Source organism: Delphinapterus leucas, chromosome X (genome assembly GCF_059928025.1).
Source record: "Delphinapterus leucas isolate spDelLeu-1000000601 "Yukka" chromosome X, BTC_Dleu_Yukka2, whole genome shotgun sequence".
Classification (NCBI taxonomy): Eukaryota; Metazoa; Chordata; class Mammalia; order Artiodactyla; family Monodontidae; genus Delphinapterus; species Delphinapterus leucas.
In genome coordinates, this window is record NC_143150.1 from 81,345,534 (window position 1) to 81,369,505 (window position 23,972).

At 41.7% G+C, this 23,972-nt stretch overlaps 2 protein-coding genes across 7 annotated transcripts in view; one reads left to right on the forward strand and one right to left on the reverse strand.

The window, feature by feature from the left end:
- Nucleotides 1-713: 713 nt before the first annotated feature.
- LOC111170865 (protein Abitram-like) lies at nucleotides 714-9,719 on the reverse strand. 2 transcript variants are annotated; one of them, XM_022566449.2, is made up of 7 exons: nucleotides 9,534-9,719; nucleotides 8,352-8,403; nucleotides 8,111-8,218; nucleotides 7,618-7,747; nucleotides 5,396-5,472; nucleotides 5,247-5,316; nucleotides 4,128-5,144 (listed from the first exon to the last, which is right to left on the reverse strand). In XM_022566449.2, exons 1-7 carry the CDS (start codon nucleotides 9,628-9,630, stop codon nucleotides 5,007-5,009), a joined length of 672 nt encoding a protein of 223 aa, XP_022422157.1. In that variant the 5' UTR covers nucleotides 9,631-9,719; the 3' UTR covers nucleotides 4,128-5,006. The 2 variants fall into 2 exon arrangements, with proteins under 2 accessions (XP_022422158.1, XP_022422157.1); XM_022566450.2 differs by lacking the exon at nucleotides 5,247-5,316 and having other exon boundaries at nucleotides 714-4,245.
- Nucleotides 9,720-9,836: 117 nt separating this feature from the next.
- The window catches only part of LOC111170863 (elongator complex protein 1-like), a 56,996-nt gene continuing 42,860 nt past the window's right edge, over nucleotides 9,837-23,972 (forward strand). For 4 of the 5 annotated variants that reach the window (XM_089904468.1, XM_089904470.1, XM_022566444.2 and 1 more), the window contains exons 1-6: nucleotides 9,837-10,174; nucleotides 14,767-14,929; nucleotides 15,722-15,881; nucleotides 17,562-17,643; nucleotides 18,308-18,388; nucleotides 21,673-21,758. In XM_089904468.1, the coding sequence (XP_089760594.1) occupies nucleotides 15,729-15,881; nucleotides 17,562-17,643; nucleotides 18,308-18,388; nucleotides 21,673-21,758 (402 nt within the window). In that variant the 5' untranslated portion in view covers nucleotides 9,837-10,174; nucleotides 14,767-14,929; nucleotides 15,722-15,728. Of the gene's footprint in view, nucleotides 10,175-13,637; nucleotides 14,930-15,721; nucleotides 15,882-17,561; nucleotides 17,644-18,307; nucleotides 18,389-21,672; nucleotides 21,759-23,972 lie in introns of those variants that run through there. The other variant, XM_089904469.1, reaches the window with a different exon arrangement.

Sequence of the window (23,972 nt, forward strand, 5' to 3'; positions counted from 1 at the left end):
GATGCGAAGGACTATTTGACCTTGAGATCAGGTTATCCAATTATAGCAAGGCTGTTGGAAAGGGAATTAAAGTTAACCTTGAAATTATTGCCTCCTTCTTCTTCATATGTTTTATCTAATTTATTACCAAGATCTATTATTTTTCTTCACAAATCACTCTCAGATTTGCCCTGTTCTTTTCATTCTTCCTGCTGCCACCTAAAGCTCAGTCTTCACTTCCCTGGTATCTCTCACCCTAAAACATTCTGTGTACCATTTAAAAATAATCATCCCGAATATTCTAAAGTATTTTTCAGTATTCTTTCCCATCATCCTCTTCTCCTCACTAAATTGTATAATGTATGGTGAATAGTGAAAAAATAATCCCCTCAAACGGCTGGTTGAAGAATGTGTATAGGTGACAAATTCTATCTTGCTGAGCTGGAAGCAGCAATGTTCTAATAACACTTTTGACCTCATCTAACCCTTTTGACCCCATGTTCCAAGATTCAGCACCCTCTTATAATTGGGGATATTATGAGATGAGCTTCGGATCCATCCAAAAGCCCAGGCATAATTTTTATGGCTAAGCATCAAATGTCTTGCGATCCTGCATGGTAATTGGAGGTGTCCCGGTGTAGGGGAGCCACTGCAGGGACTGATTCTGCACCAGGTCTGGGAAAACTGCTTCTGAATACAGTTAAACTCTTGTGTTTTCAGGGATACAACAAAAAACCACAGAAGTTCCATGACAGACCTTTTATGTTTAGGTTTTATTTTTTACATTCTGTATGAAAATTATCCATGAGTGTATTTCTTACCAACTATCTAGACGACATACACCTAACGTAGTGATGTTTTTCCTTTCCACCCGGTTTTTGCTGAAGAGGGTTTGAAGCTTGCTTCAAGTGTGCAAGTTTTCTCAAAACAGGTAATGCACGTATCCCTGCCTGGTGCTGGTGGTGATGTCGTAAATACCCACTTTGAGGGTATATTATTGAGGTATAAAGGTACTTAAGGTTTAAAAGATGGAACTTCATTGGAGTTGTTATAACTTCCTTATTTACATTTCAGCTGAAAGGTGATGATAAGCTTATGCTTCTCCTGGAAATAAACAAGCTTGTTCTTCTATGCCACCAGCTCCAGACAGTAACTGACACCCTTGCAGAATCAAGTGTTTCTAAAGGTAAAAGGGAGGGTGGGACATTCAGGAAAGCACTTGAGAAACTTTCACACTTCTTTTTTTATTAGGTTAGCTTCCAGTCCCTTTTGCTTCAAATAAAGTGTTAATACCCACAGAAGAACAATTTATTTCCATTTATCATCTGCAGTTACAACTGACCCCAGGAAGCGGTAGGTTCACCAAATAAATTAGCTTTTTGGACGTGATTAATACCATAGCACAGAGCAGCTACCCTTAAATCCCAACATCATCACCTGACTAACTAGGGCACAGACCCCTCAGAGTGAAGGGCTTCTATTGTTTGTTTTAGGGAGTCTGAGTGCAAAAAAGTAGAGTGCAAGGAACTGCAAAGAAGGGGGTTCACTGCCACTATTTGGTGCCCTTTGAGAGGCCCCTAAACCGTCTGAAATAGAACAGGTTGATTTTCCATCCATTCTTCCTGGGGTTCCATGAAATTGTCATGAGACTTGGGCAACAGTCCCTGCTTCTGAGTTCTGGGACCTTAGGTCATCAAGTCAGCTCAGATGCCTTAATCTACATACCCTTTGAGATCCCTTAGAAGAAATGTTTACCATTTTCAAACTAAATAAATGATAAAGTCTTTTGAGGGCCTCCTTATAAGAATTTGATTTGCTTGCTTTCTGTCACTATGGTTGATAAGAGTATTACAAAGACAAGAGGCATAATGGCTATTTTGATCCAACTTCTCTCATTTTGCTATAAACTGTTGAAGAAGGTAAGATAATTTCTCTATCTTAAACTCACATTTAAAAAATTAGTCTAGGGCTTCCCTGTTGGCGCAGTGGTTGAGAGTCCGTCTGCCGATGCAGGGGACACGGGTTCGTGCCCCGGTCCGGGAAGATCCCACATGCCGCGGAGAGGCTGGGCCCATGAGCCATGGCCGCTGAGCCTGTGCGTCCGGAGCCTGTGCTCCGCAACGGGAGAGGCCAACTTAGTCTAAAGGAAAATGCAGAAGAAAATAGATACTATTTAATTTTGCAATTTTTATTTTAAGAGTAAAGCAGAAACCAATTGTCTTAATTCTTTCCAGCTTCAAATGGAAAACAACCGATGGATCTCAGTTACAAATAAAGATTCTGTGGACGGTAAAACTTGAGAAGCTCCTGCGGTCAGATCTCTGGAACACCATGTGGCAAAGCTGACATTTTTAGAAAGCAAACGATCCTGTATATTTCAGAAATACAACAATTTTGTAAAGAAAACAAACTGAAATCTTGCTTTATTTTCTGATCATGAAACCGATTGTGAAGCTTTCTGACAACTATAAATGCCATGGTGGTTGCTATATTTCTAATTGAAGTGTGATTTTAAATGGGACATTGCCATGAATAGTGTTCTTTAAAAGGCAAACCACATATCCTTACTGCCTTAATGACAATTTAATCCAAAGAAGCTATTTTGAAAATATGCTCACCTTTGGCACATTTGACCCTAACTTCCTATTTTTTTAAATTTAAGCTTATCATCTGGGACACTAATTTGCAGCAGAAGAGACACAGTAGTCTGGGTGATGCAGGGTTTTCCTTAAACCTGTGGACCCTTCTCCAATCCCTCTGTCCACTGAGTATGACTGGGCCTCTGCTGTCTCCTCTGTCATAGATCATGCATGCCAGGAGCACACGTCTGTTCTCTAGTAAGTGTTTCACAGAGCACAGGAAATCTGTTTTGATGCATGTCCCTCCCCCACCCAAAAACAGGGTCATGGAGCTCACTCCACGGAATCCTGGAGGAACTCACTAGGAGATGGTTTTTGTTCTTGCTCTAGCATAGCTGGCCTGTCTGCCCTGGATATTAGCTGGAATCCTAAGCCTATCTTACTGGCTTGAAAAGCAGTTTTTGTACTTCTCAGTAGTAACTGATGGAGCAGAAGATAGAAGACAGAGAACACTTGAACTAAGCTGTTCAAAATAATTTCTGAGTAAGTATACATATGTGCCTTTGGAATATTCATTAAATAAATGACTTTAGTCTTTTTAATTTTAGGGTTTAAAGCTTTTGTTTTTGTCGGGTGGGTTTTGATTGAAGGATCTGGTTATAAGTTCTGTCCTTATGATGTAGTATAGTTAACTTTGTTTTTTGGGGCTTGTATCCCAATGCTTTGAAATGTATTTTGAAATCTAACGGGACATGTCAGTTGCCAAACGGCAGTAGTTCTATAAGCTCGTCTGATGATCATTATCTGAGTCAGCCATCACAGTCAATATTCACAAGATCCTGAAGAACCACAGTGCTACGAATTAGCTAGTCAATATTTTATTGAAGGAAACTTGAATTTACTGTAGGCCTCGGAGAGAAAATGGGATGCACTCAGCTTGGTTATGACCTTTATAAAATATTTCTTTATAAAAATCATCAAACATGATTTTTATTCCCTGAAACCAAAATATTCTTTTAAATTACAATGGAAATAATGGGAGAATGATGTGAGGTAATGTTATATGTAAAATAGATATATAATTCTTTTACTATCTTTAGTATTTTTGTTTTATGACACCTTTGGGAACCCTTTGTGCTACCTGAAATGGGGATTTGCTGGTTTGTGCTTACACTTTCAGCTCACAACACTATCAGAGTAGATGTTTCTATAGTTACTACCTGTATCATGTCTAGTGGGTTTACTTAGGGGAGAGTTAGGGTTAAAAGAAGTTTCCTTGTGAGTCAAAAATAATTTAAAATTTTTATTTACAAAATATTTTACATACCTCAAATGAGAATATTCTCTTATTTAAATGCAAGTAGGGGTGGGGAAGGGATAACTTTTGACTTGAACAGCAAAAGATGATGGAGAACTAAAAGAATTTAAATTCAAGGATAATGGTTTTATTTAAAAACAGAAATGTTTATATGTATGTATATGTTGCAGCCCTTAAGGAAAAATAACAATTTTAAAAGAAGTCCTTTTATTTGAAATTCAATGTAAACAAGTATACAATCTTAAACCATGAATTCAGAGTTTTTTGTTTATTGTTTAAATGATGTGAAAGCTTTTGTTCTGTTCGAAAGCACCTGTGTCTTTGAATTCCAGGAACTTCTCGGGAACTTCTTCGCTGGTGACCCTGTAACTAGAGTGTGAGACTGAGTGACCACAAATGCACATGTTACTTCATACCGCATTATAATATTGATACTTCCATGTTAGCAAAGCCCCTTTCAAAGCCTTTTCATGTGTCCCTCATTAAGAAGCCAGTGTTACAGTGCTACATTGTTCAGAGTTGAAGGCCAACCCATAGACTTAGAGAAGGTACACTCTACACCCTGCCTCTTCCCGGCAACCTGAGGGAGGCAGTTGGGGCAAAAGGGGTGGGACCAGACGTTTCGGTCGTGTCACACTGAAGCAGACTTGGTAAGAAAGGCCAGTTGTTGTTTTCCAACTTCAAAGTGATGGAAAATTGAGGCAAAAACAATAACCATGACATAATATTCAAACAGAATTACATCAAAACCTAGTATTTACTAATGGGTTACAGGATGATGGGTAAATTATTTTTACTTTTCTGTCTTTTCAAATTTTCCTCAAAGTGCTTTGTTTGTTGGTTTTTAATCAGAAAAACGCCTCTCACTTGCCAGTTGTTAGAAAGAGAAAAGCAAAAGAAGAGCAGAGTGAGTACATGGGCAGGCAGATCTGGGAGGTTGAAGACAAAATGGAATCAAGGCTTGTTATGCAAGATAAAGAAGGAAAACTAGGTCAGGTTTTAAGATCAGGCCTCCCTGCAGATAGCCCGGTGTGAAGGACGCTTCAGCGCCTCTGGTTCTTCCTTAGTGCACTAACTCGTAGGCCAGGTAAGGATAAGAATGCCCTGTTGTTTTTACTCAATCTTAATCCTCATGAGGTAGCTGTTGTGGCATTGATGCTTTTCACCACGACTTCTTCATACTGTTTTTGTGTCAGTAACCCTTCTGTTATGCTTTTACTTTCCTCAAACTTGGGCAACACAACTGCAGTGTAGCCTTCGGTGGATGGCTAGAAGGGAAATAGAATACTTAATACGGTCAAACGGTAAAAAAAAAAAAAAAACAGATAAAAAGTATGTGGATGGGATCTTACTTCCCCAGACCCTTTTACCTTCTCTTGAAGAATAGATGGCTTATGGAGAATGCTTTCATTCACTTCCATCAACCATCCTCTAACACAGCTATTTAAAGAAAAAATTGCTTTGAAGAAAAATATTACCTTCTTTGTTTCCCCAAAATTGTGGTTAAAAAGTAACTCACCTAGACATGGTGTATTCTTCTCCATCAGAGCAGTAAATCTTACACAGAGGTGCAAGTTCTGTTAGAAACTGTGCCCCCTGGTAATAAAGGGAAGAAAAAGTTAATTGATGTACATTTTCACTTTTCTTTGTGAGGCAGCCCTCAGAGTCACAATAGGATATATTCCTGGAATTAGCGTTTTAAATAAAAATGACTTAAGTACAGAAAAACCATTGATTTATTCAAATACTTATATACTAAATGCCTCTATGGGCTAGGCACCACCCTAGGCTCTAGAGGAAAAAGCAGGCTAAGACAAATGTGATAATAGGTAGTTTAGTTACATATTAAGAATATATTTTATCTTAACTTATTATACTTTATATTTAACTGTACATGAGAAAGCTGCACATAGCCAAGTGTAAAGATTTCAAAAGGGTAGGAAAATCTTACCAATAAGCAGTAATATAAAATTCAACATTATAGAGAATGACAGCAATATTGTACAAAGTTAGTTTCATTAAGATTCCTACCTTATTTTTATATTAGAACTTAACAGAGAAAGGAACTTCTTTATTAGGTCAATCACTAAGACTTTCTGAAGAAGGGATATTTTTCTAATTTAAAAAAATGCAATTTGAGGAATATTTGGAAAACAGAAAAGTTTTAAGTAGCAGATAAGAGTAACTTACCCATTATCCTATAACCCGCTAGCAAATACTACATTTTGACATATGTCTGTTTGAATGTTGTGGCACGGTTATACTTTCATGTACTCCACTGTATGGATATATCTGGGGAGGTTCTGACAAATATCTACTGAGTCGGCCAAAAAGTTCATTCAGGTTTTTCCCTAACGTGAAAAACCCGAGCGAACTTTTTGGCCAACCCAATACAAGGAGGCTCATGGGAAATGGATGCAAGCATGTCTGATGTGTTGCCCTTTTTTTCCCAGGAATTTTTACTGCAGTGAACATCTGAGGTCAAGATGCTATTCTTTATGGCCTCTTTCCCACTCACAACATTATTAGACAGCATTCAGGAGTTACTGCATGCACTTCACTCCTCTGCCTGTGGGTACTTCGTTTCAAAATACTAGTCAGTGTGACTCCCCACTTTTAGGAGGAGGGGCTGGGGACTTGTCCCAGATGGTTTGTCTACCACTGGCTCTGTGTCAGAAAGAAGTGTTTTAATCCCTTTTTGTCACCTCCCATGGGAGAATAAATGATGAGCAGTGCTGAGATGTGATCAAAGCTTATCTACAGTGGGTTCCATATGCAGGTCCCTCTCTGTTCCTCAGAAGTAACAACAGTGTTACCATTTTGGACAAAGATTTATCACAGGAACATCACAAGCACTAACTGTTTTACTTGCAATTTGTAGACTTTTAAGAATGGTCTATGCTTTTTAAAGTCCACTTGCTTCTTGAGTGAGGAAAAATCAATAATTATAAGGCAGGTTATTAGGGGCCTTCAGGACTACAAAGGGGAGTATAAACAAGGGTCTTCCAGAACACTGAGGGTAATTAGCAGAAACTCTTAGTATGTACTCAGTAAATGAAGGATCTAAATCACCAACTGAAACTTTCCTATCCAGGGGGGTTTGTCAGGATAGTTTAGTATGGTAATGAGTTGTCCTTGGTGTGATACCCTCCTTTAACAATAAAATGTCCATCCTGCCTAAAGGTGTAGAGGGCAGAGGTAACATTTTCTATAACTAAACACTACGTGGAGGAGGAGGGTGTAGCTAGATGTGTATTAAATTGGCAGTGATTTAGGAATGGGAAATGATACGAAGCAAATACTGTATATTTTCTCAGATTGATTTTTTTTTCACTACCTCAGGACTTTTTTTACTTTTAAGTTCACATGTGAAAATATACGATAAAGAAGTATTGATCACCTAAATTTTATAGAATTCGAAATACTGGCTTAACAAAACTAGAAAGGACAAAATATCTTGTTATATTGGTATTAGAGTTGTTCTTTCAAAGGCCCAGCTTCTCCATCCTTCATCCTGGAGATGATAGGGATGGTGGCCCAGAAGCTAATATGACAGATAATATACCTTCTGAAATACTTCATTTTGGGGGCCTGAGAATTTCTTTAGAGTTTACGTAGTCTTAAAGTCATCTCTAACTGCCAGGGAAGTATGCTGAGCATACATTACTGGGTTCTAAGACTGGCTGGCTCTATCATTATTATGATAATAGATGATTTAAGTAGAGAAATACAGGAACATACCCGCTTAAATTTCCCAGAGACTTTGTTCTGAAGTCTGCTACAGTTGGTACTGATTTGATAGGAAATGCTTTTAATTGCTTTTCCACTTTGAAGAACTAGATGGGATCCTGCCAGTGTGATGACACATATTCTACGAGGAGCAAAAATTGATCCTGTATTATTGCTTGGTATGATTCTTCCTCCTATAACACCGTATTCCTACTGGCACAAGAATAGCTGAGCTGACATTTGTTTAGTCAGCCTATCATTTTCCCCCATTTTCCTCTGGCTACTATTGTAGCTTAACTGAAGAAAAGAATGCAGTAATAAAAATGGAGAAAATGGGACTGAATTTCCTTCCCCCAAAGGGAAGAGTACCAGAGGTGTTTAGACAGCACTGAGGAGGAAGAGAGAAAAGTAAGGCATGCTGGTATGTACAGGATACCATCTGTGCTTCTACCCTAGCCCTCTCCATGGGCTTAGGCAATTCAGTGGTTAGGCACAGGCTGCTTACTTGAGGTAGTAGCCGACTGAGGGTGTGGTCCTCCATTTGGATGTTTGGGTAATCAAGTTTATTTGTTTAGCGTAGGCACTGCAAGACTCATTCTTGTCAACCAAACTCCTAGTATAAATAATACCATCTCAGTACAGTGGAAGATAATCATTTAATGAATATTTATTCAATACAAGACCGTACCAGGCTACAATGCCAGAAAAAAAATTTTTTGATAATTTAAAATTCCCAATTTTCTTACCAGTTAGAGTGTTGTAGTATACAGTGGTCCTCACAGGGTTTTCCTTTGACATCTAGAAGAAATGAATGAGTCTGATGGCTGTTGAATCAATATTTACTACCACTGTCTAGTACTTTCTTTGGTTCATAGAGGTAGTTAATTATGAAGGTTGGACACATACATCACTGGTAGCCCTTCATTACTCAAAACGATATACCTAAAGGCTTACCATAAAGTATTTAAAGATATCTGGTCCAGATGGAATCCTTCATTCAATGTTAAAATGATGATTAACTCTTTGCTCCACCTTTTTTTATCCTCACTTTAAAATGAGTACAATCATTATTTCTATTAGAAAAAAAGTGATTAGTAATGTATTCTTTATTTAATTTAGTAGCATGTTTTGTTGGTCGATTTTAGAGAGAAGAACTTATCCTGGTTCGCCCAGGACTGTCCTGATCTTAGCGCTGAAAGTAATGGATTCCGGAAAACACCTCAATCCAGGGTAAACCAGACGGTCGGTTACACTAAGTCTGGCTAATAAAACGTATGCTATTGTAAAATATTTCAATATTGTAAAAGATGAGTACACCTCATATTGTTCCTAAATGAATGGGAGGAAGTTGGGTTAGAGGAGGGTCCCCAACGATGCTCTCATCACTGATATTTGCTGGGTACACAAAGCTATACAACAGGATACCTACTTCTAAGTGGCAAATGTGTAATACCAGCGACTTCCTTTAAGTAAAACTGTTAGATTCTGCTTTCTAAATGACTCTACTCTAACCCACCCTCTTCTCTCCATCCCTATGCCTCTACCTTAGTTTAGACCGCTACCATTTAAATCAGTTTATGTATCGCCTCTTCTTGGAGGACTGAGCCCCTCAAATCCCTTTAGGCACTCATGGAGATTGCAACCCAGCTCCTGCCTCCCTCGGGGATCTCACCTTAGTCTACCATCTTCCCGCAAGCAACCCAACCTCGTGAACTCGCACTGCGCTCGCCCTACCCAGCATGCACCCTGCTGTTTTCCACGTCTTTGCAAATGCCATTCCCTTGGCCTACAGGGGAACAGAGAGATCCAGTTCCTTCTGACGTAGGGAGGAAGCGCTGGGGAGGGCGCCTGTGGCTTATGATCTGTCATCATAATCCCTATACTGTCAGACAAATTGGGCCCAGAGGAGACTATTATTCTCCACTTACCCGCTTTGTACCAGCGAGTGAAGTAACGATCCACAAGCGACGGCACCGCGGGCTCCGCAGCCAAGGCGGCCTCAGGGGTCTCGGGCTCGGTAGCCATGGCGACCTCAGGTGCTGCAAACCCCGCCCCCTGGGGACCTGTACTCTTCCTCCCGCTTGCCACGGAGGAAGGTGTCTTTCCGGCGTGTAGCCCGGGACACGCGCTGTGCGCACGCGTGCTGCTCCCCTGGCTCTGCAGGCTCCACCTACCGGTGCCACTTACTGAGCTTTGGGGTCTGACGTCAAAGCGGGGTTCAAACACAATAGGCTAGTCAGTAGGATGTAGGGATAGGGGGCAGCGGCCAGCGCCGGCCGCTCCTCACAAATATTTGCGGGGCGACGAAGAAGGCAGGCTACAGCCCCCCTGCCTCGCGGCGTCACTCCCGCGCCGCTCGGCGCGTGTCGGGGTGTCTTCGCTTGCGAGTAAGTGTTTCGCCGGTCGCCCCTCCGCCCGGCTTCAGCCACTACCGGAGGGGGTCGAGCGGCCCGGCGGCTCGGAGACCCAGTGCGCGTCGCGAGAGCTCAGAAGCAGCGGACAGGGAGAGGCCCGTGCGCAGCCCTGGGCGGACGCACCGCTGTTTGGGGGTCCTCAGAGCGCGGCGTAGGTGAGCGTTCGAGCGACCTAGCTGGGGTGGGGGCACGGCAACGGGCCCTGTCCGCCAGAGGGTGTCCTGATGAAGGGGACCCTTTAGCGCCCAACCGCTGCCTGCTGCTGGTCTGGGAGTGAAGTGCGGCTTGACCACCTCTGCCCTCCTTGAGTGCTCTTTCTGCAGACTTGCCGCCTGCTGCATCCGCGGCCATCAGTGGGCTCTGCGCGGCGGGAGGGGGAATGACATGCTGCTCCCCCAGCTGCACACTTACCCAGTCTCCGGATTCCTTGCAGTTGCAGACCATACCGCCGAACCAAGATATGCACCAATTAAAGCGCAACAATGCATGATAGAAGGTGACGGTAGTAGAGAGAAGTTTAGGTACTGTGCTGCGAGTCCCTTCTCGCATCTGCAAGTTTTCCTTGGAGATGTTGTCCCCGTGCATTTCCATGTAACGTGGTATCTTATGTGGCCCTCTCCCCCGTTAAGCTGTGACCTCTGAGGAGGCAGTGACTGTCAGTCATCTCTTGTCCAGACTAGCACTTAGCAAGTGCTCAGTCGGTATTTGATGTAGGCCACAAACCGGATCGTAGGATTACGTACTATGTAAAGGATTCAAACCGTACACTGACAGGCAGGGCAGTAACCAGTGAATAGATTACTGTGAAAGTGTGGGCAAAAGGGAAGCAGACACACAGTTTCAGCTTGGAGGACAGAGAAAGTAGGAATGCCATGTCCCCAGAGGGGAAATTAGTTTGGTGGAGAATAGCAGGTACTTCATTTAACAGGTTGCATTTGATGTGCTTTTGAGAAATCCCTGTGGTAACAGCAGGAGGTTGAGAATGTGAGCTTAGTGTTCAGTTTAGGGAGGGTCAGGGCTAGACATTTAGATCTACTAAGCATATTAGTGATCTGTTTGGTACTTGTGGTCATGGGCATGATAATTAGCCAAGAGGTGGATGGATGAAGGAGCAAGGGAAGAAAATAGAGGCGTTGTCAGAAATTTCAGAGAGGATCCAGAATTGATCTATGGAGTGGAGAGATCTTTAGCGCATTTAAGGGCTGAGAAAGGGTGATTCATTTGAGGGCAGGGGAGTTTGGAGATTGCAGATGTAAAAGAAAGGGTACTGATAAGCCAAGGTCCTGGGGGAGTTTGGAGGGTTCTCCTTTGCTGGTCTTGAAAAAGAGTAGGACACTTCTGAGAAGGTAAGGGAATAAGGATGATAGGTGTGAAATTTTAGAGAAGTTCATTTTGAGGCTGGAAGGGTTGGGGAGGAAGGAGATGAATGATGAGCTGCCCTTGTGTCACCAAGTCTAAGCTTGTACTGCTCACCACACGACAGGCCAATAATCGAGAGACGAGTTGCTGGGGCAAGGAATAAGGACTTTATTCGGAAAACCAGCAAACCAAGATGGTGGGCTCGTGCCCCCAAAGAACCATCTTGCCTGAGTTAGAATTCAGGCTTCTTTTATACTAAAAGTGGAGGGAGTAAAGTCAAACATTTCCTGGTTCCCATCAGCCTCCAGAGGGTTATGTGTTAATTTCTTCCTCCCTGCAGTCATTCACAGGTGGGCCTGGTCAGGATGTTTCTTGTGAGCTAAACAAAAGTATTTTAGCTTAATGCTCATTACCTGGGAGTCAGGGTTCTGAGAGTTGGGTGATTATGTATAATTTAAGCTTATAGGCTGCATCCCTTTAGTGATTAACTTGTAATGGAATACAAAAGGTTCCTCCCTATTACACTTGGCGGGGGATTTTGAAAGCTCAGTGATTTGAGAACTCAGGTTGTTTGATATGTTTGTCAGTCAGGGTCCAGTCAGGAAAGCAGAAACCACACAATATTTCAACAGAATTTAAAACGAAGAATTGGTTAAATAGCTGCTGGAGGAACAAAGAGCAAAAGGGAGCAGTGAAGTAACTAGAAAAGTAAACTGATGGAAGAAGTTACAACACTTAGCTGGGTCTGAGGATCAAAACAAGGGAAGCCATTGGGGTTATCATGACCTAACCTTGGAGGAGAGGCATTATAAAGCTGGTGTTGATAACTCTGGAATTCAGAGGAGGAGCTCCATGTTGCTAGATTTCAGGCACCTGGAGGGGAGCACCTGCCTGGTTAGTGCTGGTACCTCTGGGGTGCTTGTTATCATGCTGGTCATGGGAGTGCTAGAGGCTGGGACCAAGGGCCCCTGGAAGGATGAAGGCCCATTGCTGGGGCGATATTGACTGAAACAGCAAGGTAACAGGAAAAAGGGAGTCCTCCTCAGCTCCTTCTGCCTTTGCCTTCCAAATTCTTATGCTGGGGTCCACGGACCCCAGGGCTCCACAGATTGTTGGTGAATAGAATCCAAGTTCACAGGGAGACATTTTGATGCTCTGATCGTGGCAACAATAACAGCATAATTATTATCAGTTAAACCAGGATGAAATACACCTGGTCTTCTGTCGCCTGTTTTCATCTCTTGCTACTCTGTCCCGTGTTTACTCCCCTCTAGTCAGACATCCTCTCATCTCAAATCTACCCATCCTCTCAGATCTATGTCAGTGGTCATCTTTATGCTGTTTCAAGATGAAAGATAATGTAATTTTTATATGCTTTCAAAAACCCAAGCTTTCTATATAGAATTAGATCTAAATAAAAAGTCTTCATGGTGTAATACAGGTTCGAATAATTTCTAGAAGTTCTTGAATATAAATGTCATGAAAGCTTACAAGACCATTGTTTGCCTTGATTCTCTTCCTCGCTTCCACCATGTGTGGGCTTGCCTTCCTCTTAACCCACATTTTATGTTGTCTCACTCATACTACACTTAACATTTTATCTGCTATGTAGTATAAGGGTTAACTCATGTTTATACTTTCATTGTCATAAGTATGAAATGCAAGATGAGAGAATTCACCTTGGATTAAGGTGACAAGAAGGCCAGTGTGGACTGTGTAATTGTCACCCCTACCATAAGTTAGGGACTTCCAATTATAGTATAAACCTTAAAGGGGTCTGGATATAAATATACAGCACGTTAACTTTTTTCTTTCCCTCTTAGATAATTTATACGTTAAAACAAGTCTGATTTTGCCAGACCAAAGTAGATTTCCTATTGATCGTTCTTTTCTCAGCTTTTCTATTGCCCTGGTGAAAATCAGGCCGGGAAAGTGGAGTAATGTGAAGTAGTTATATCTGGTTATCAAGCTCCTCGACTTGTTGGTCATCATTTTGAAGTATACTGTTGTAATTTCATAGTGTCTTCTTTTCTCCCTGAGAGCAATAAAAGCTTTTCTTTTCTTTTTTTAAAAACAAATATTTATTTATTTATTTATTTGGTTGTGCTGGGTCTTAGTTGTGGCACTCGGGCTACTTAGTTGCAGCAGGCGGGCTCCTTAGTTGCAGCATGCAAACCCTTCCTTGCAGCATGCATGTGGGATCTAGTTCCCTGACCAGGGATCGAACCCGGGCTCCCTGCATTGGGAGTGCAGAGTCTTAACCACTGCGCCACCGGGGAGGTCCCATAAATGCTTTTCTTTATTTCTATGTTTGATTTCAATTTTAATTTTTTAATGAAGATATAGAGCCAGAATATAAATAAATGTAGTTGGTGGTATTAAAGTAATTTTATTTTCTTCAACTGCCAGGATATATATGTGGATTTTTATATTATTTTGTAAATCTGTCAAGTTATGCAAACATCCTCGTGCAAAAATAAAATGTTTTCTCATTCATTGCATTCTTCTCAACTTTCCTGCAGAATAACTGATCTTAAATCTTTTTTGAAGAGAAAACTCTGAAGTTGAGAATCTTGCCTCTTTCAAAGAGTGAGACCGTAAAATAGATTTCACGGCCTCAATTTGTAGACCATAGATTTACACAATTGACTATGTTGCTACCACTCATCTCTGTGTGGGTTCAGATCAGATCATTTTTTTTCCTTTTTTTTCTTGGTTATTCTAACTTCTCTGCTCCCTGAATCATTTTGCTTATATTGGAGTGTCATTTATCGCTACTAAGCTGTTTCTATTTCTCAGAGAAATAAAAGCTTCATCCAGAGATATTTGTATATATTTGCCACATATATACAATGGAATATTACTCAGCCATAAAAAGAAACAAAATTGAGATATCTGTAGTGAGGTGGATGGACCTAGAGTCTGTCATACAAAGTGAAGTAAGTCAGAAAGAGAAAAACAAATACCGTATGTTAACACATATATATGGAATCTAAGAAAAAAAAAAGGTCATGAAGAACCTAGGGGTAAGACGGGAATAAAGACACAGACCTACTAGAGAATGGACTTGAGGATATGGGGAGGGAGAAGGGTAAGCTGTGACAAAGTGAGAGAGTGGCATGGACGTATATACACTACCAAACGTAAAATAGCTAGTGGGAAGCAGCCGCATAGCACAGGAAGATCAACTCGGTGTTTTGTGACCACCTAGAGGGGTGGGATAGGGAGGGTGGGAGGGAGGGAGATGCAAGAGGGAAGAGATATGGGAACATATGTATATTTATAACTGATTTACTTTGTTATAAAGCAGAAAATGACACACCATTGTAAAGCAATTATACTCCAATAAAGATGTTTAAAAAGAGAGATATTTGTACTTTTCTTTCAGGAGTCGCTTCATCATGAGAAATCTAAAGTTATTTCGGAGCTTGGAGTTCAGGGATATTCAGGCTCCAAGGAAACCTCAGTGCTTCTCTCTCCGAACTGAACAAGACACAGTGCTCCTTGGCTCAGAACATGGACTGATAGAAGTAGACCCTGTCACAAGAGAGGTAAGTTACTGTTGGAGGATGCTAGCACTTGGCATGACTCTTGACTTGTCTTTTTCCAAACTTGCTTCCCCAAATACTATGTCCTTTAAATCTTTCTGAATTTATGTCCGCCAAATGAATACTCCCTTCGCTTTATACTGATGTCATATTAGGCATAACTTAACTAGTACCCTATCTTTTAGTCTGCTTCTGTTTTAATCTACGTTGGCAAAACTCTGACATTGTATTTTGTGGGGGCGCCCTACTTTTTACCCTTTCTACCATGTAAATACTATCTATTAACAGTTCTTAAGTGGGAATGCAGATGAAAATTTCCTGTAGGGCTTTTTAAACTGTTTCAAGTCACCATCTCATGCCAACTAAATCAGAATCTTCACTTCTGGAGCTTGAGCGTATGTATATTTAAAAGCTCTTTAGGTTGATTCTGATATCTTTCCTTAATTATATTTTGCTACTAATGTATTTTAGGTGATTACATTATTAGTCCCCTTTCCCCATACCGTGTCCATTTTAGGAAATCATAGTTATCAGCTTCATGTTTTATTGGATATTTTCAAAGATACCAGGCTTTTATGTTTGTGTGCCACAAAGGTCATATTAACTGTGTTTTGTGTTAAAGGTGGTAGTGTTGTGATATTTCTCAAATGAAAGTTTGGGTTTTAATCTAGGAGAAAACATTTTAGAAAGCTTTTATATTATAAAAGAAACATTAAAAAGTATTTCTGGAAGTGTTGTGAATTGTTTTTGAAAGTAGATTGACTTAATTTGCATATTTGTTTGTTTTGGTGAAAGGTGAAAAATGAAAAATGACACTCCTTTGGTGGCAGAAGGCTTTCTCCCAGAGGATGGAAGTGGCTGCACTGTTGGTATTCAGGAGTTGCTGGATCACGAGTCTGTGTGTGTGGCCACAGCCTCTGGAGATGTCCTACTTTGCAATCTCAACACACACCAGGTAAGTGGAAGAGACCAGTGAGGAGGAAATCTTAGGCATCCTCAAATGCCTTTTTTTGTTTCATGTCACTAGTTTTTCGTAGAAGTTTAAAATGTCAGGAGCCATAATATTTAAGCATTTTGCAAGTTAAAGTCTTTGCATTATATAATTCTTTACAGAAAATTGTTGGCATGGCTTTAGCTATATTTCAGGATTCTTCTAAAAGTCAGTTTTGTCTAGTGCATTTATTAATTAGAACAATCAGAACATTCCAAATAAGAACTTAACAAAAACTCAAACCTGGCCATTCTTGTATGGTATAGCTCATCTCTTACTAGAATCTGATCCTGAGTTGTAACCTTTATTTCTCGATTTATGAAGTCTTTGAAGTGTTTATATGGCTTATGTTTTCTTTTATGAATGCTGAGTAAGCCTCTCCTTGATGGCTAACTTTAAGAGTCCCTGAACTACAGGTGCTAAGGTGATAATGCTATCATTATGTGCACATCTTGTGACTACCAGAGAAGATAGATTTCAACCATTTGCCTCCTTCTCTACTTAGCATAAGGCTGAGTTTCTGGATTTCTATCCTCACCTTCTTGACAGCTTTTTAAACTTTGTTGATTACTCCCTTAGTTGTGATCTCTTTAACATGGATGTATCACAAGTCATATTACTAATCATAGGACAATAATAGCAGCTGACATTTATTAAATGTTTACAATGCGCCAGGCACTTTTTCAAGTGTTTTTCACGCAAAATTGTACTTAATCTTCACTACAACCTTATGAGGTAGATTGTTGTTTTTCCATTCTTCAGAAGAGGAAATTGAGGCACAGAGGGCTTAAATGACTAGGCCAAGGTCAAACAGTTATCAGGTGGGATTTAAACCCTGCCAGTCTAACTCTGGCACCTTTGCTTTTAACGGTTCCATTTAGTCAAACAATAAATCTTGTTCTCAGTTCATGGTGATAAATATCAAAGCCATCAAGTATAACTTAATTAGTATTTCTCACATTTAAAAGGTATGCTTTTACTTTCAAAACATTTTGTAGAACTTTTTCCTAATTACTGAGCTCCTCCAATCCATTGGTCTCCACCAGATGGTGCTGATCCTCCATGTTTGTGGCATCACAGTGTCTGCAAGACAGAATCCATGTTCCTTATTGTGCCTTATAAGACCTTTCACTATCTGTTCCCCAAATTCCTTTTTAGCCTCACCTCCCACCCTCATCATTCCTGTGTGTATATATACCTTATGCTCTAGTTGCAGCTGATTTTTAACTGCTCTTTTTAACTGCACATTTCCCCCCCAGTCTCTTCCTTCTAGCCCTATTCCTACCCTTTCAAAGCACCTCCTCAGAGAAGCTTTCCTGGACTCTCTGGGGCCGTTTGTCAGTCTCTGCTCTGGGCCCCCACTTAATTCCCAGAGACCTCGGTTACATCCCTAACCCTGCTGTAGAGGCATCTTTTATCTCTCTTTTAGCTCCTTAACGGGAGGAATGGAGTGGCCGTAGTCACCTCCAGTCCCTATGGTCTGTATCATGCCTGGTCTTTTAATACCTGTTACTGAATAAGTGTTCACTGAATAATTTCACCTTTGTGTGTTTTGTTAATTGTTTTGATTAAGGTCATAGTAAATATTTACTGAGACGCTTATATTTTCATATCTCCCTTAACATTTTGAAATGTCTCTCTCAGCTGGAATGTGTCGGGAGTGTAGCCAGTGGTATCTCTGTCATGAGTTGGAGTCCTGACCAAGAACTGGTGCTTCTTGCCACAGGTAAGCATGTCACTGGTCCCTAATTCTTGACTTTTATAAAACATGACTCCTAATATCTCACAGGCTTAAGTTTTAGGGTGCTTAGGTTTCAAAAAAAAACATTTCTTGGAACAAGGATACCAGCATGATAATCTATAGGGAATGTGGTGGTTTTGAGTTAAGTTTTACTTCTTAATATATTGTTTTTAAAAGTTGCTGCTAAGGTCCATAGTTATGGTTTAAAATGTCAGCAATATTTAATCTACTCTAAGAGGAAGAGTTGCTACATAAAATAAACTGATTCTAAGAACTGCTCTCCCAGTCCAATTTTTTTCCCTTAAGTCTTTTCATTCCAGATGAGTTTCTGCAAACTAGCACCCTGATGAGGTATACATTTGAAGAGATATCTTGCTGACTAAATCGTTGAAGTTAGTGGAGGAGGGCTATGTGGACTTTAATGTTAGCTTGACATACATAAATAGCTGAGAATAAGCACTAGGTGACGTACCCAGTCAAAACTTCTTTATAAAAATGAGAGTCAGAACATTTTGAATAAATTCTGTCTTCCCTGTTTTGACTATAAGCTCCTCCACTCCAGCTCAGTAGCTTCCAGTGCTGTAGATACTTACGGAATGGCAGATTTGCTAAATGAGAACAAAATCATTCTTGTTTGTGCTCCTCCAAGGTCAACAGACCCTAATTATGGTGACAAAAGAGTTTGAACCAATCATGGAACAGCAAATCCACCAGGATGATTTTGGTGAAAGTAAGTATAGCTTTGTTTGAAACATTTTGTGACTTGTCTTGCACACTAATAGGCACGTCATAAACCCAAAGAACTTAAACCCCTACTTAATTCACTGTCTGATAGCCCAGTTCCTTTAGTTCATTCCAGATTTTAAAAGGCATACCTCTGGTGCCTCTCCAAGTCTCAGAGTTGGCTTGGTCAATAACTTGGGGAATAGGGATCTGTGCTTAGAATCACCTGGGTAGTTGTTGCCCAAACCCCAGGACAGGCTTAGCCGGGGTGTTTAATGGAAAGGACTGTACTAGCTAGAATAAGGAGAGCATTTCTGAGGTACAGTTTTGGGGAGAAGACAAGAGAGGCAGGATAGAGAGCTGATTTTTGTTCCTGCTGATTAGACCTGAATTTTCATGGGAACCATCATATTGTTTTCTTGCTAAGATCTAGCTGAGGTGATATGGGCATTAGGCTGTGGAACTATTGAAGGGGAGATGCTTATTGAGTATAAGAAGCTCTGGCCAACTTGAGGGCACCAGGTAGCTGGCCTGATTGAGGAGAAGGATAGGGGAGATGGTATTTTAACTTTTGCTGAGGTCTAACCTCATGACTTCTCGTTCTACTAAGTAAGAAATCATTTAGAAAGGTGCTACTCATTTATTAATTCAAAAATAATTTGTTTGTTCAGAAATAATGTTTGAGTAGGTAGTATGAACCCAGCAGTGTGTTTGGTGCTGTGGCTAATTCATCTTTTCCCTTAAGGAGTCAATAGTAACAGGATGTGCAGGTGTTAGGGTAGCATAAGGAGAGAAAGGGAGTAATGGGGACGGAAGACTTCCCAGAAGAGGCCGACTTGAGCTGAGTTTTGGCCGATTTGGTGTTGGGTAAATGAGGGTTGAGGGTGGGGGGGTGGTCCAAGCAAGTGAATTAGTTCATTCCAAGGCAGGGATGTTTCATAGAAGCCTTTGACACAGCATGGCCTATTCAGGCAACTATGAGTACTTCAGCATTACCTAGTGACAGGACATGGATGTGGAATGAAATAAAGGGGAGGGATTTTGATTAAGTTTGATAGGGAATTTGGACATTAAGTTATAGGAGATCAGTCATTAAAGGTTCTGATGATGCAAGATTGATTGATTGGTGGAGAGGGAAGAGACGAGACAGGGTTGTCTGGTAGGAGGTTGCTACAGGAATCCAGGTGAGAGATAAAGAAGGTGGGTGTGGGACTAGAAAAGGGAAAAATGCAGGAAAATTTTGATTCTCAATGAGGATAGGAGTACATTTTTTGGAATTATGGGAAACTTTTTTTGAATATATGTGCATGGTTCCCCTCCTGCCCTAGCTAGTTTGAGAAGTACCAGTTTAGAAAGTGAAATAAATAGGCTTTGGGTATGTAAGGTGAAGAAGAAAGTTTAGTAGAACTCTAGCCAGAAGCTCAGGTGGTGGTAATAAAGATGTCAATATCTGAGAGGGAAGGTGGGGGAAGTGCTGGTCTGTAAAGGGTGGGTGATGAGTTCCTTTTTGGATTTGTTTAAGGGCCGTATGGGATCACCAAGTAAAGCAGGTGAGTAGAAGGGGCTGAAGCTCAGGAGAGGCCAGAGCTGTGGACTGGGTGTCATTGGCATGTGGGGAATCTTTATAGTCTTGGGATTAGATGTGCTTGCTCAGGGAGCAGGTATGGTGCTGGATCTAGGGCCCAGAGTGGGACTCTGGGGCATCCAGCTTTGAGGGTAGTCATAGAGGTAGTAACCAACACATCTTTGCATGGGAAAGTGCCCTGGACCTGGCTCATTCCACTGACTTTTCCATAAGAAGTCTAATAGAGTAAATCAAAGGAGGGGGAGTCCAAGTCAGGGTCTTAGGTCTCAGAAATGTATTTGTCAGTACAAAAAGTCACTCTGTGGAGTGGTGAATAGATATTTTCCTTCTAACCGGGGTGTCGACAAACTTGTTCTGTAAAGAACTGGATAGTAACTGTTTTCCGCTTTCAGGCCATATGGTCTGTGTTGCAGCTACTCAACATTTTTTTTTTTTTTTTTTTTGCGCCGTACGCGGGCCTCTCACTCTCGTGGTCTCTCCCGTTGCGGAGCACAGGCTCCGGACGCGCAGGCTCAGCGGCCATGGCTCACGGGCCTAGCCGCTCCGCGGCATGTGGGATCTTCCCGGACCGGGGCACGAACCCGTGTCCCCTGCGTCGGCAGGCGGACTCTCAACCACTGCGCCACCAGGGAAGCCGCAGCCACTCAACTTTGCTGATGTAGTATGAAAACACTCAAAAGACAGTACATAAAGAAGTGTGTTCCAATACAAGTTTATTTGTAAAAGCAGATGCAGGCTGTAGTTTACTGATTCCTGCTGTGACTCCACCACTTATTATCTGATCCCACTGGAAAAGTTGTCTTGCTTTGCTCCTTGACCCTTTATCTCTCTGTGGAAACTTTCGGGTAGAAGCCCAGGGGTCTGCACCAGGATAGGCGCTACTGTTTGTATACAGCAGCAAGGTATGCTTTGGGGTACTACAATACTTGGATGTGCCCAAGCAGAGCAGACAGGAAATGGTCATGCTGACCCATAATTTATAGGAATTATAAACAGCCCTGCATCGTCAGAATCAGCATCAGTTATAGGAGGGAAATATTGGGTCCTGGATCTGGCCAATGCTTTCAGGGGCATCTCTGTAGTACCTCTTATAGGTGGATGTTAAGTCCTACCTTCAGCAACAGAAGGCTGCATTATTTCAAGCAACTCTGACTTTATATTTCAGGTAAGATCAGCATTATAATTTAGAAAGAAGCCCAGCCTGGAAGGCAGAAGCCCTGTGTTCTAATTTTGGCCTCTGTCACTAGGGGGTCTAGGTCTCTGTCTCTGTGAGTGGTTGAATTCCATAATCGTGGTCTCCTCCAACACTAGCAGGGAGGTTGGATACATTTAGTGGATTGAACACTTACAATCGGAATTTTGTTCCCAGCTCTTGTCTTCTTGAGTTTTATGTTTTGTTATCTGTGGACGTATTGCATAGATTCTTCATGTTTCGTTCTCCTTGTAAAGTGGGGATGGATTGCTGACTGTCATCAAGGGAATTTATATACGATGGCAGTAGAGCTCTTTCCAAACTAAGGGCATTTCAACGTCTTCAAAATCACTTCAGCATATAATATGGAACATAGGTTTCTAAAATATTGACTGCTGGTCAATTTATTGAGAGGTCTCAGAGGACCCAACTTCATGAAGAATAGCTATGAAACTGCTTTTATTTTATTTAGCTTATTGGTTGTCTTGCATATTCTCACTCAATTGTTCTCTAGGCAAGTTCATCACTGTTGGCTGGGGCAGGAAGGAGACGCAGTTTCATGGATCAGGAGGCAGGCAAGCCGCCTTTCAGCTGCAAATGGTAAGCTTGGTATGATGGATAAAGAACCTTCTTTGGAACAAATAGAAGTTCTGCTTACACACCAGGAGCTCTTAGGTGTCCAGGTGTTACCAAAAGTGGGGTCCGGCTGCTCGCCGCTCTAAAGCCAATAAAGAGGCAAGGTTGGTGGAAAGGAAAGTTTGCTTTATTCCGCTGGATGCCAGCAACCGGGGGGTGGGAGTGTTGGGGGCGGATTTTTGTGCAAAGGCCGACTCCGCTCCCTGACAACCAGTGGGCAAGAGCTTTTATAGGCCGAGGGAGGGGGCTATATGCAGAAACAGTACAGGCAGCTCTGAGAGTCATCTTGAAATTGGTGATGTGGTGGTCTGACCAGCATCATCTTGATTATTAAGTACAGTTAGTCTTTACTTCCAGGGTCGGCTTGTTCCCATTTCTTTGAGGCCAATTCTTGGATTTGTGGCAGCTTATGTCATGGCCACAGTCTGGTCATCATGTAGTTAACTTCTTCCACCCAGTGGGGGTTTCAGTATCTATAAGACAGTTCAAAGGATATGGCTCAGAATATTATCTATACCCCTTGAGGAGGAACTAAAAAAGTCCTTGACTGTGCTTAATGACTAAACTATTATTATGTAGTCATGTTGGACTGTTTTCCTTTGTTTCTGCATTTTCTCACTTCTCTGATTAAACTTATTGTTTGGCTAAAGGTTTTCTGCAGACAAAAGGCAGGCTGAGGGCTTCCCTGGTGGCGCAGTGGTTGGGAGTCCGCCTGCCGATGCAGGGGACATGGGTTCGTGCCCCGGTCCGGGAGGATCCCACATGCCGTGGAGCTGCTAGGTCCGTGGGCCATGGCCGCTGGTCCTGCGCATCTGGAGCCTGTGCTCCGCAACGGGAGAGGCCACAACGGTGAGAGGGCCGCGTACAGCAAAAAAAAAAAAAAAAAAAAAAAAAAGGCAGGCTGAGGACATGGGGTGAGGAGGGACCATAGGGTCCTGCTCTGTTTCACAGGTAAAGGGTGTTAATGGACAGATCTCTTCTGCTCTAGTAAAACTGAAGCTGTTTAGAGACCTTAGGGAATGAGTCATCCTAGAAAGATCCTTTTTTCCTTTCTATTGCCAAGTTGTTTTGTTATTCTTTTTTTCACATAGAGAATAATTATCACCAATATTCATTTTAAAAAATAAGTCATCACAGACAGAAATGAAACACTCTGTATCCCTTCCTGATACCCTTCCCCTTCCTCCCCAGAAGGAGCTGCTGCCCTGCATTCACTGTTGATCATTCACATGCATGTTTTTATACTTTTCCTACATATGTATATATTAGTCTTTCTTTTTCTGATTTCCCTTCCTGGATGAAACTATGTTTTCCTTCTTTCTGGATACATTTTGAAGATAGAGCTACAGGATTTATTGATAATAGATCAGATGTAGGGTAAGAGAGAGAGAGAGGAATTGAGGATAATCCCCAGATGCGGGCCAGAGCAAATGGAAGCATTTTGTCTATATTATATGTGGAAATTTCCCTGAGCTGACCTTCTAGGATAGATGAAATCATATACTGACTGCCGTTACATTTCCCATCCTTACTTTATTTCTGGCTACATTCCGTGTAACTCATATTGTCTCCTAACCCTTCACTAGAGGAAGTTTGTGTATACCACAGGGCGATTTCATTGAGAATAAATCTTGTTAGGCTGCTGTGTATTCCCTACTGTGCAGCTTGTGGCACTAGCACCATTCCGACTTAGCCTATCACTGTAATGTGATGATGGATGTTCAGGTGGTCATTTGTCCCCAACCCCACAGAATTGGCTTCTGTCTTCAAGGCTTTCGGGACGGAGGTGCAAGTGGCACTGGAAACCTTTCTTCTTTCTGTGCTGCAGAATGCGGAGCTTGTCCGTGTTTTCATCACTGCTGCTGGCTTTATCTCCTCTGGCTCTTCCCTGCCCACCTTCCTCTCATCTTCTTAACTCTTCTGTGCAGCGTTGTGAAGTTTACTCAGTGAATGAAACTCTACCCGCTTAAATTTAGACAAACATAAATTTCCTTGTATAGTTACCTGATAGATTCCTCAGCTCGTTATTTTATTTATTTATTTTTTGCGGTACGTGGACCTCTCACTGTTGTGGCTTCTCCCGTTTGCGGAGCACAGGCTCCGGACGTGCAGGCTCAGCGGCCATGGCTCACGGGCCTAGCTGCTCCGCGGCACATGGGATCTTCCCTGACCGGGGCA

Excerpts from the sequence above, each read along its gene's own strand:
- LOC111170865 (XM_022566449.2), bottom strand. The coding sequence starts at position 9,630 with ATGGCTACCGAGCCCGAGACCCCTGAGGCCGCCTTGGCTGCGGAGCCC. Across the intron at positions 5,473-7,617 it reads TCTCTGGGAAATTTAAGCGG|GGGGCACAGTTTCTAACAGA; the intron begins GTATGTTCCTGT and ends CTTTATTACCAG. Across the intron at positions 5,145-5,246 it reads CATCTATTCTTCAAGAGAAG|CCATCCACCGAAGGCTACAC; the intron begins GTAAAAGGGTCT and ends TTTCCCTTCTAG.